The 11,818-nt window shown below is 39.7% G+C and overlaps 1 protein-coding gene across 1 annotated transcript in view; it reads right to left on the bottom strand.

Moving 5' to 3' along the window:
• Window positions 1–11,812, bottom strand: part of crb1 (crumbs cell polarity complex component 1) — a gene marked incomplete in the record, with an annotated part of 28,936 nt that extends 17,124 nt beyond the window's left edge. Inside the window, 6 exon segments of the mRNA XM_014007309.1 lie at window positions 810–1,760; window positions 3,924–4,106; window positions 4,195–4,334; window positions 4,410–4,605; window positions 7,567–7,803; window positions 11,453–11,812. Of these exon segments, the coding sequence (XP_013862763.1) occupies window positions 810–1,760; window positions 3,924–4,106; window positions 4,195–4,334; window positions 4,410–4,605; window positions 7,567–7,803; window positions 11,453–11,537 (1,792 nt within the window).
• Between the last annotated feature and the right edge of the window lie 6 nt (window positions 11,813–11,818).

The following is an 11,818-nucleotide window of genomic DNA, read 5'->3' as shown; positions in this document are numbered from 1 at the left end:
ACTATTTTCATATTAAATTAAGTAAAACAATTTTTTTACATATTTTATATGAAAATATATTTTATATCAATCGTAAACTTTAAATTTATGATTCAATGCAACAAAATAAACACATTAAAAAGGTCAGGGATTGTACTTTTCTGGCCACTGAGCTGTTGACTTTAAGTAACTGTTGCCTTCTGAGCAAGTTGCATAAACCTGTATTAATGTCTCAARCTAAGCTGCCTTAAAGCCAGTATAGACCATAAATTACATCTCCCATAATGCATGTTGATTATGTATGGGAACTCCCTGTCGGAAAGTGGGAGAGCTCAGAATTCAAGACTCAAAAGTGAGTAAAACTCTCTTACTTTTACTTTTAATAGTATTTATGTATTATTTATTTCACATGTAGTGAGTACTATGTGTAAAAACACATAGTACTTTTCAGTYTTTATAAGAGATGTATTAAAACGCTATTTCAATGCAGGAAATACCATGTAGAGCTCAGTTATTGTTTGTTAAYGGTGCTCAGGTGTAGCAATGAGACAAGGAACGTGACATTTCATGTTTTTAGTTAAGTTTTTACACATGTTAAGTTAATCTCAACTGGCCCTTCGAAGGTCACCATAAGGCTCATTTGGCCCTTGGTGAAAATGAATTTGACACCCCTGTTCTAGATTWTAGTGTCTGGGTTATAACATTTTCATCTTATATTTTAAGTTTGAAAATAAACCAATAAATAAATTGGAGCGAGAGATAAAAAAAGAGAAATAACTCCTAGATTTTAAATGGTACTGCCTTTGCTGGCCCTCGAGGTGCAGACCTACCTTCCTCACAGTCGTGGCCCTCGTAGGGCCTTGGACACCAGCACTCGTAGCTCTGCCACAGGTTTACACAGCGGCCCCCGTTTTGGCACGGCTCATCCAGGCAGCGGTCCCGGTGGCTGCAGCCGGGGGCCACGTTAACCGCCGAGTCACTCAGCCATTCCTCAGGAACAACGAGCTGCCAGTCCACAAACACGTCCCGCATGCAGCCAATGAACGCAGGAGATGCAGACTTACTGGGACCGTTTGAGCTCTCGAGTGTCCCCCCGATAAAAGTGTTTTGAGGAGCGGTCTCGAGCCCCTCCAGGGGTCTTTGGAGCGTGACCGTTATGTGGCACGACTGGCCCGCACAGATCCCAGCATCGTCCATAAGTTTGAGGCTGACGGCCCGGTTGGTGAGCACGACCTCCACAGAATACCACTCTCCATCTGTGACGTTCAGCGGGAGATCCAGAACTCGACTGTCAGCCCCAGCAGAGTCCTGCCCTTTCAGAGAGAGACACAGCTGACCCCCCTCCAGCTCCAGACCCAGCAGGTACCCCCTGATGTTCCTTTGGAACAACAGCGCTCGGGGTAAAAYGGTCTTGAAGCTCAGGGTGATGTTGCAGGTCAGCTCAGCGTTCAGCAGGGGGTTGTGCAACAACAAGTACCCCCTGCGCTCAAAGGAGAACGAAGTGGGGGTGTTACAGAGGGGTCCGGTGAATCCAGGTGTGCAGGAACAGGTGTATCCGTGAGTCTTATCCAGCAGGAAGGGCGAACAGGAGCCTTGGTTTTGGCATTCATGTCCCTCACATCCCACCAACCTTACATCACAGTTTCCTCCTCCGTAAAGGACGCCATCAGGACTCTGTGTGAGGCAGCGACACGTGTAGCCCCCAACATGGCTCTCACACCTGCCCCCGTTCTGACACGGACTGGACTCGCACGGGTTTATCACGTCCTGACAGTGGGACCCTGTTAGAAGAAAAAAAAGTCACAAAAAAGAAGCCAACCTTTATGTGTCCTAAATTATTATTATTATTTTTATTCTTGAAGATGTTTTGCTTTCCATCAAAAAAGAATCAAGAGTTCCCTCAAGACATCTTCACCAGGAAATATTCTATGATGAATTTCTTGTTTGTGTTTTTGGATTTTTCCTATCTTGATACTTCCATTTTTCCAACGTAATCTCATACTATTTTAACAAGGTCCGCGGTTTTTCTCTGAAAATCAGTTCAACAGGTTTTCTATCTGATAAACTGTCAATTTCAGTTTTCTCTGCAGTTGTATTGTGTTTTAAATTCATTACAATCAACATTTTTTGCTCAGCTTTTAAAATTAATTTTATTTATTAATAAAGTTTTTTTCACCATTTTTACACATCAGCCATTTAAATATGCCTTTTAAAACAACTAAACTTGGCACAAAACATAAGGAAATTAGTGCTTGGTAGATTATTTCTTTGTTGTAACGATGCTTCTTGGCAATAAATCTTATACCGTTAGAAAGCCTGTTAATTTCCCTTTTAAATGGTGCTACTTTTGTAAGGAACATGCATTTGTGGGAGGAGCAGTAGAGCTGACTGTGTGGGTCGCGCACATGGAAAAATTTGCCAAATCTACTCTGCCGAACAGCTGATTTRTGCTGCTGTTGTTGACCCTTGCTTCAAGCTTCTGGTAACCCCAGGTGCTGCCAACCTGGATGCCAAGAAGCATTGTTACAACAACAAAATAATCTACTAAACACAAATTTCCTTACTTTTTCTGCCAAGTATATTTTTTACAACAAATTGCTTGTTTTAATTTGTTAAAGATGAAAGCATAAATAAAAGAGATGATTGGCTGTCATGTAACATCTTTATAAATTTAGTTCACACAAAAGGAAACAAACTCTTTTGTTACCTGTTACAAGCAACAACACCCATAAAATCCATGGTGCGGGTGTCCACATCATGCTGTCACGTTTGCCCCCAGAGCCTGTCTGGCTGCACCATATTAGTTTGTGTTTGCACTGGCCGTCCTGGCTGAGGTCTGCAGCTTGTGGACCTGTGTGTACTGAAGCATGCAGGGCTGAGCAGGTCCAGTCAGGAGACCAGCAAAGCCAGATCCTGGGGGATTAAGCTAATACTATTTGGCCACCTTACTGAGTCGGTGCCTCTGCGACTGGCAGGGAGTCCGTTTGCACAACACAGGTCTCAGCAGTTTCCTTTCCTATTTCAGCCTTTTATCTGTTAAAACTTTGAGATTATTAAGGAGAAGAGTGCTATGATTATAGTGTTTGTAAATGTTACAACCCCACTTCCAATGAAGATGGGACATTGTGTGAAAAAGAAATAAAGAGTATGTGATGATTTGAAAACTCTTCAACCTATACTCAGTTGAATACACCATAAAACAAGATATTTAATGTTAAAATGGATCAACTTTGTTGCTGTTTTTGCAAATAGTCACTCATTTTGAATTTGATGCCTGCAACACTTTACGAAAACATCTGTGACCGGGTTAGAATTGAGAATCGAGTGATTCCATATTTTTTCCATGTGGTTGGTCAATAAAAGTAACATTCACTGACTTCCACAATGTTTTTTTTCTTCATTTCTTTGAGTGTTCCTGAAAGCCAACAAGTTGCACTTTGGAATGACCTTATTATTTATCATGTTTTTGATCTGAGTTTGTTTTACAGAATGAAATGTCTGAATGTGTGCTCATCCAAGACTGGTGATTCCATACTTTTTGCCAGGAGTTGTATTCTGTTTTTCTTTCTGTTCCACACAACATCCCACTTTAACTGGAATTGGGGTTAAATTTTTGAAAACATTTAACTTTATTTACAATATTTTCCCATAGAAATACATTAAGATCTTTCAAATAAAAAAAAACATTGTTCTCTTTTAGATATGCAGGGAACTTGCTATTTTTTGTCTTGTTATGCTACTTTTAGCTTTAGCTTTTGCTCTGSTACTTGTTTCATCTGCCAAAAATTCTGCCTTTTTAACTTAAGTTTTAGCTTCTTCAGCACTAATTTTTCCTAGCTTACATTTGACTCAAAAAAAAATCCTATTAACAATGCACAGCTACATATAATAGCTACCTAGTACCAGAATAGGGATGTAACTTKGTGACAGTTTCAGTAATCAACCTGTTGTTCCTGAAGGACAGATGCAGATGAATCCTGCAGCCTGTCTCTGGTCATAGTGCTCAGGCAGCAGAGGTTCGCTGCCGTACAGGGCCTGCCATGACCTCTCGATGCAGCTGCCGCCGTGCATGCAGGGACTGCTGCTGCACTCGCTGACGTCTACCTCGCAGTGACGCCCCTCAAACCCTGCCATGAAGAGAAGATATTTCAGGTAAGGTCAGCAGGAAATCTGGACTTGCAGAATCTGAACGTCAGCTTGTTTTGTTTGTTTCACCAGGCCAGCAGGTGCAGGTGTAGTTCCCCTGGTTGTCCTGACAGGTGGCGCTGTTAAAGCAGGGTTCAGAGTGGCACTGTGGCAGTGGGGCCTCACAGTGYGGACCAGTGAATGCTGTGTATGAGCAGTCACAGCTGTATCTGAGACACATCAGAGAAAATGTTTTTTTAAAGCATCTCCTTAAGTCTTTCATGAACTTCATCTTATTTTCTTACCYGTTCACTCCGTCGATGCACAGAGCCCCGTTTTGGCACGGCTGCTCCCGGCACTCATCAGTGTCGATTTCGCATCGTTGGCCTTGGAAACCAGGGAGGCAGGTGCAGTCRAAGCCTCTGGTGTAGTTATGGCAACGGCCGCCATTTTGACATGGCTGTGATTGACAACCGTCAATCTGGAACTCACAAGTGGCTCCTGTGTGAACATCAAAGCAGTGCAGATGTCAGAGGGTGAGGTGGTCCGGCTGCACTCACTGACAGCTGGTGGTGGGGGGGAGTGAGCAAAGCTTTTATGTGAGCTGTCCTCTTTTATGTCACAGCAAAGCTTCTCTCTGCAGATGTTTGTCACTTTCATGTTGCTGAATCAAAAAAAAATCACAATACATAAAGTGCTCATTCTTTATTTGGGTATTTGTTTTTGTACGTGTAAAAATAATCTCCAAAACCAGTCAGCCACTCGCACCTGTTGACTCTCCCTAATTAGCTCAGYTGCCATTCCCTCATCAGCCTCTGCTCTATATATTCTGTCTCTTTCCACATCATTTCTCTTTTGTTTGGTGTTCTGGCTCCTAAGCCTGTTTCCCAGTTCTTCCCTTATTTGTAAATTTGCTGCCACGTCAGCTTTTTAATTCTTTATTTAATAAGTTTTATTTGAGTTCCTCATGTCGGCCTGCATTCTGTGTCCAAATCACAGCAAAAAAGAAAAAAAAAGAAGGCGGAGTAATTGTTTTAGTCAAACTTTGAAAATAATGTGATATTCTGTGATACCACACTGAGTATACCTTGTGGATGACTCAAAGCTGCTACTACCACGTCAAATTTCAGCACAATATCTGTAAAATGAACAGATCTATAGCCATTTTTGAGTTGGCTAATGTTAATTAGGTGCAGTGGCCATTTTTTGTTGGGTTGTTTCCCAAAGTTTAGTTTAGTTAGTTTTTTCATTTCATTAAAAAAAAAATTATACACATTCAAAACAAAAAATTCACATGTATACACAACAAAAAATATACAAATCAAATTGAAAGGAAAGGAGGCAGAAATAAGAAAAAAATCTAATATCTTCCCCTTTTCTCTATAATTAATTTCAAGCAATAGTAAGAAACAAAAACAAAATAAAACTTATATTACTTCTCAAACAACTTTGATTTACATTATACAATTTCATATTTCTTTAACAAACTTATTTTATCCTTCTCTTAAACAAACACACTGAACCGGCATTTTTGTAATCACTTTCCAGATGATTCCACAATCTCATTCCCTGAACCGAAGTACATCGGTCCTTCAAGTTTGTTCGAATTCTAGGTTTCACAAACATCTCAAGTCCTTTAAGATTATAAGAACTTTCTCTCTTAACAAAATATAACTGGATGTTTAAAGGTAACATTTTTTAATGAGCCAAAGTTATTCAGCTGTAGAAGTATCCAATTGTTACTTTCTGTGAGTTTGATTAAAATGATTATTGAGATATTTTGCTAACAGATAAACAAGGTCGATGCCAAYGATTATTACAAATGTTTAAAACTGAAATCTTGTGCAATGATTAGCGCTTAGAGCACATGTCAAACTCAAGGCTACTGTTTTAAAATAAGATGCTTTAAAGCCAGCATTGACCATAAACTACATCTCCCATAATGCATGTGATTAATTTACCCACAAATGATGGCATCCCACCACTGGGTGAAGGTAAACTGAGTTCAAAAGTAACTGGCAGCTGGCAAAATTTGCCCTGTAAAATCCCCATTTTGCCAGTTACTTTTTTTTGCTGCAGCCCAGTTGCACTGGGAAGTGGGAATTTTCCATTTACAAATCATCCCCATCCAGTGGAAATTCTCTGTTGGAAAGTGGGAGCAACTTCTACTCAGACTTCTAGAAAGCAGCAGCTCATCACAACTTGACAGTGAAAAGTATTTTTGAATAATTTGTTTCACATTCAGACAATCGTAMGTGGAGTACTTTTCAATCTTTAGAAGAGGACGTGTTAAAACACTGTTTCTATGCAGGAAATACCAAGTAGAGCTCAGTTATTCTTTGTTAGCGGTGCTCCACGGAATGAGGAACGTGACGTTTTGTGTTCAGTTGAAGTTAAACACGAAATGCTTAAGTTAATTACAACTGGTCCTTTGAGGGCCACCGTAACGCTCATGTGGCCCTCGGTGAAAACGAGTTTGACACTCCTGACTTGGAGTGTGTGTTGTGAAATAGTCTTGATTACATTATCAGCAAATTTCAGCACAGTATCTGTAAAACTGACTGAATTATAGCCATGTCTGTGTTTTCCAATGTCAGTTCACTGTGGCAGCCGGCTTCATTTGGACTGGCTCCAAAAGTTTAAAAGGGTACATCTGAGGAATTTTTCTTGCAAGTTTCAATAAAATCCAGATATTTTACAAACAACCTAAATAGGTATATTCGGATGGGCATTGCATTCAGCAAATAAAAAAATTAGACTCCTGATCTCACACTTACAAAATCAGGATCTCATAATTACGAGAAAATATCTCATGAGATCCTGATCTCATAATTATGAAATCAGGAGGCTAATTGGTTTTATTTGGTGAATAATGCTCTTCCGTAGGTACACACACACAAGGGCAAAAACATATCTTTGACTTTGGTCAGTGGGTGGTAATTATTTTTTGCTGGGTGTGTTCACTTGAAATCTATTTTGGGATGAATTTTTTCTTTCTTTCTTTCTTTCTTTCTTTCTTTCTTTCTTTCTTTCTTTCTTTCTTTCTTTCTTTCTTTCTTTCTTTCTTTCTTTCTTTCTTTCTTTCTTTCTTTCTTTCTTTCAGTAGAAAGTAGAACTGACTATTAGTTCCTTGGTTTCTTCATCATCAGTGACTTTTTTAAAGAAGAAAGAGAAGAAAAAAGTGAAATGTAATGGGAATGAGTGAAAGAGAGATTAGAAGTTATGTGAAATATATATCGAGAAAACACAAGACAACACACCGTATATAATAATAAGGATTATAACCTTGTTGAAAGGTGTGTGTGTGTGTGTATATATATATATATATAAACATACCCATACCTACATACATACACATACCATTCAATCAGTGTCCGAATAGATTTAAATACCCATTTGTGTGCGGTTGTGAGCATGCAAGTATATATAAAAGACGGGATGAAACTTTAAAGACTTTCTCACCTGTGAATCCTGCAGAACACAGACAGAAGAATCGTCCCACTCTGTCTATGCAGGTGGCCCCGTTCCTGCAGGGCTGTGAAACGCACTCGTTCACATCTATCTGGCAGCGAGCACCTTGGAAACCTGGCACGCAGAAGCAGGAGTAGCCGTCCCCACGGTTTCTGCATATAGCTTGGTTTTGGCACGGGTTTGGGAGGCAGTGGTCCACAGTTGGAGGCAGCTTGTTAAGGGATGCACCTAGGAAACACATCGYATTTAGAAGCAGACAAACCCTATTTCTGACATATTTACAGCTTTCGTTTATGTCATTATTTAAAGACGAACTCAATAAAAGACAACCCGTTCGCTTTCTTCTTTATTTGAATAATTTTAAGAAAATTACTCAAATTTCCCTCTAAACACTAATTCTTTGCACCCGTGTACATCCATGAAGACATCTTGCCTTCAATAGCTTCATTATTTCAACCATAAACCTCTATTCCTCCCATTAAAGCTTGATTAAAGCATGAGCAAGCAGCTGTTGCTACCAGCGTTTTATTTTTAAACATTTAAGGGCCTCTTGGCTGCCTGCCATGATATCCACTTATCCCACTTAGCTTTAGCATTCAATTAGTTTCCAGGCGACAGAACTAATTAAAGGTTTTCTTCTTTTCATTCATGCATTTAGTGTGCATTTAATCAGGAGGTCATTCAAAATCCCAGTTAAAGCAGGATTTACCACTTATTTTAATTAGAACATGATATAAATTYGAAATCTAGGATCAACCCTCCGTGACAACAATGAAAATCACCAATTATTACTCCATACAGGACTTCAACTTTGTATCAAACCTTATAGACCTGATGAAATAATGAACTATTTATTTGTTTAAATCCAACATTTACTGGCCCAGCATTGCTTGAAGAAATGCATTTCTCTAAATTCAGCCTAACATTTGTTATAATCATTTTTATGTTTTTTAAAGGGCCAATATTATGTGTTTCTCAGGCATACATTTAAATACTATACCATAATAAAGTATCTGTCAACTTTAGCTGTTATTAAAATGCTGTTTTTATGTTTAAATAGAAAATAAACTTATCTTCTCATCACTTCCTCTTCTAAATGCATTGAAATTGGCCTCTGTCTCTTTAAGAAACACCTTCCGCTTCTGTCTCGCCCACTTCGGTGGGGGTGCCATGATGTGTTTACTTGGCATCTGAAAATACATTTCCTCAAAGGTATTTTTAATCTGAAAAGAGCTTCACTGAGTGAAAACTAATGTTGAGAGCTCAGCAGACAGTTTAAGTTTCACTTTCACTTTCACCCGAGAGCCTGCAGGAGTCATGGGCAGGGGTGTGTGGGGAGGGGGCGCTCCGCCATGAGGAAGTTGGGCTTAAAGACACGTCCCAGGGGCATTTCAGGTCCCAAAAGGTGTTTCTGGTCCCCACCTGTCGTTTTGCTCCTCAGCATGGCTTCCTAAAAATGCTGCAGGATTTCTCAAACATGCATGAATGAGTCAAAGCAAGGCTTTGGGYATGTTTTTTATGAGAGTATAACATTATAACATGATATAAAACTCCAAAAAGTTGATTTTACATGATATTGCCCCTTTAATGTTGACTAGATTGGGTGACCCTCATGAACTGTAGATGTACATCCAATGAACATCATCTGAGAGTTTCATTAAAATCCATCCAGTGGTTCATGAGATATTTTGCTAACATTACAAACACACACATTCAAATTTGTTATTGCCTCTTGCCTTTGGGAGCAGGGGATTTAAATTTTTTTAAATGATATAACAATATTCTAGTTGTACCAAATTGCTAACATGCATTATAATCTATATGAAAACAATAACAGCTCCAGGTAATGTTCCTAATTCTTTAAAACCATTAAACCCATGCATTTTCTCAAAGTTTTCATAGATTTAAAATAGAAAAAAATGGTTTTACTGCCATCTGCAAAAGCCCAGTGTCTAAAGAACCTCTCAGTTCCACAATGAAGCATTTTTTTTGGAGGGTCGTTAATCATGCCTGCCCTGAGACTTCCTCCCTGCAGTTCTTACTGTAGAAATGCTAGAAAAAATGTCAAAACAAGCTTTTGGCAAGGTCTCGGCTGGCAAACTTCAGGCAGAACAAAAGGACCAGCTCAGAAGCAATGAGCCATGTAATGGACCCAATGTAAAAACAAAAATCACAGACATAATGACATGAAAAGGAGGCTTCAGATCCGTTCAAGTGTTGCTTCTATTAGACAACAATCAGACTGCAGCTCATTCTGAAGTCTCGAAAGTGAAAAAGACAGGACTTCAGATAGTGTTCTGCACGATGAGTGAAAGAATAATTTAAAAGCTCATCAGAGGACATTGAATTTGGTCCTGCTGACACGGACTGAGACCCTTCTAACCACACAAAGTAATCACCCTTAAGGAGCGCAATCAGGCAGAGAGACTTTTAAAGATGCAGAATAGCACAACTCAAACACCAGTCCTCTGACACTGGAGGAGGTCCGTCAGTTTCAATGAATAAGCTGCAGTTTYCCACCAGCGTCCTGACTCGGACACCTCTTGATGGAGAACATGACAAAAATTAAAACCATCAACAACAAATCAGTCCCAGTTACAGCCAGGATTAAACTTTAAGTGCCTGTGACATGCATAGTCTTCAAATACAAAAAAAAAAAATCAAAGAAAACATCTTTATATTTAAGAAAATTGGAATAATACACACGATTTTACCCATTTTGTCCTTTAACTGGCATTTTTTCTTTGACTCAGCCAAAGTGAAACAGGAAGTGACATCAAAGGGGAACTCTTTAACAAAGAAAACTCTCTGGTCTTTGTTGAAACAATATCATTTGAACTCTGACTCTTATTCATCTCTCTCTAATAGTGGCTCAAAATAATCTTAAGAAACATCAGATTCTTCTCTACAGTCTGGGTTGTTAGTTGTTGTAGCGCTGCTCAGTTCCCATTCAGACGTTCCCCTTTGACATCACTTCCTGTTACTTTACAGGCAAAAATCTCAACAACTGTTCATCACAACGACATGAAATTTCTTTTGCAGTATTTTTTCAATGACATCTTTTCAAAAATGCATTCATATGTATTACAAAAAAAAATGGCCGGCACAGGCACTTTAAATCCAGCCCGGACTAAATTAGATAATTTCTGCATTCAACCAATTTTTCATTGAAACAGAGCTGAGCATCGTTCAGAGCCAGGGCCAACCGCTCCAGCCAAGCTCACATCCACCCCCCCCCCACCCCCTCCAGAGTGCAAGGCTCCTTCATATGTAAATCACTACTGAGGCTCTTTGTTTGCTCCTATCTGAAAAGGTCCTAAAACAGCACCTGWGGGGCACCTGACCTCCGCTCTGCACTGATGCATGTCGCTGCTGCATGTGCGTCTGTTCGAGCGCAGATAAGGAGACGTGTTGTTATACAGCGTTTTGGACAGAGACAGACTTCTTGTTTGTCCTCAGCACCCCCCTCGTTCTGTCTCCTGAACCTTTTCATCGCTCACTGTAGGCTGTCCTCTCATTGTTAGAGCTCTTTTTAGTCATCTTTTGCTTCTCAGTGTGTAGAAAATGAATGAAGAATGCAGGCTATGATGTCACCTCGCAGACATGTCATTGAAATTCCAAGCATGAACTGGTTAAAATGCATTGCTCACATACATTTTAGCTACTTTTGAGTGTTATAAAAGGAGCATGGTTTTGATCTGTTAGCTTCAGAGTGTCTCTCGTGAAGGGAAACAGAGATGTCAACTCTTGGTTTCTAGCTTAATAACTAGGGGGGAAATCTTCTTGCAAAAATTTACCACACAATATAAATCAAAGAGCAATATCTAATGCGAATACGTGTTGAGGTAAATAATAAAAACTTAACAAAAGCACTTACCATCAATCGCAAAAAGTGAAGAGATAAAAAGCATGCAGGCAAGAGTATCAAAAGTGTGCACAAAGTGGATAAAAGACATTTTCATGATGGGAAATCATCCTGTTCGTTGTATTCCAGTCTAATCATCAGCAGATCTCCTCTTCTCTTGGATTTCTCTGCTCCTGCCTGCAGCAACTCAGCTGTTGTCAACTCCAGACACACTTGATGCTCATTTGTCCTCTGTTCATGCTGGAGTGCCATCCAGAGCCTCCATCACGCATGAGACAATTACAGACTGGAGCGTGGCGTTCAAGGGGGTGAAAACACACACACACACACACACACACACACACACACACACACACACACACACACACACACACACAC

This window comes from Austrofundulus limnaeus, unplaced genomic scaffold (genome assembly GCF_001266775.1).
Source record: "Austrofundulus limnaeus strain Quisiro unplaced genomic scaffold, Austrofundulus_limnaeus-1.0 Scaffold41, whole genome shotgun sequence".
NCBI lineage: Eukaryota > Metazoa > Chordata > Actinopteri > Cyprinodontiformes > Rivulidae > Austrofundulus > Austrofundulus limnaeus.
This window is presented reverse-complemented; position numbering and strand designations above follow the sequence as displayed.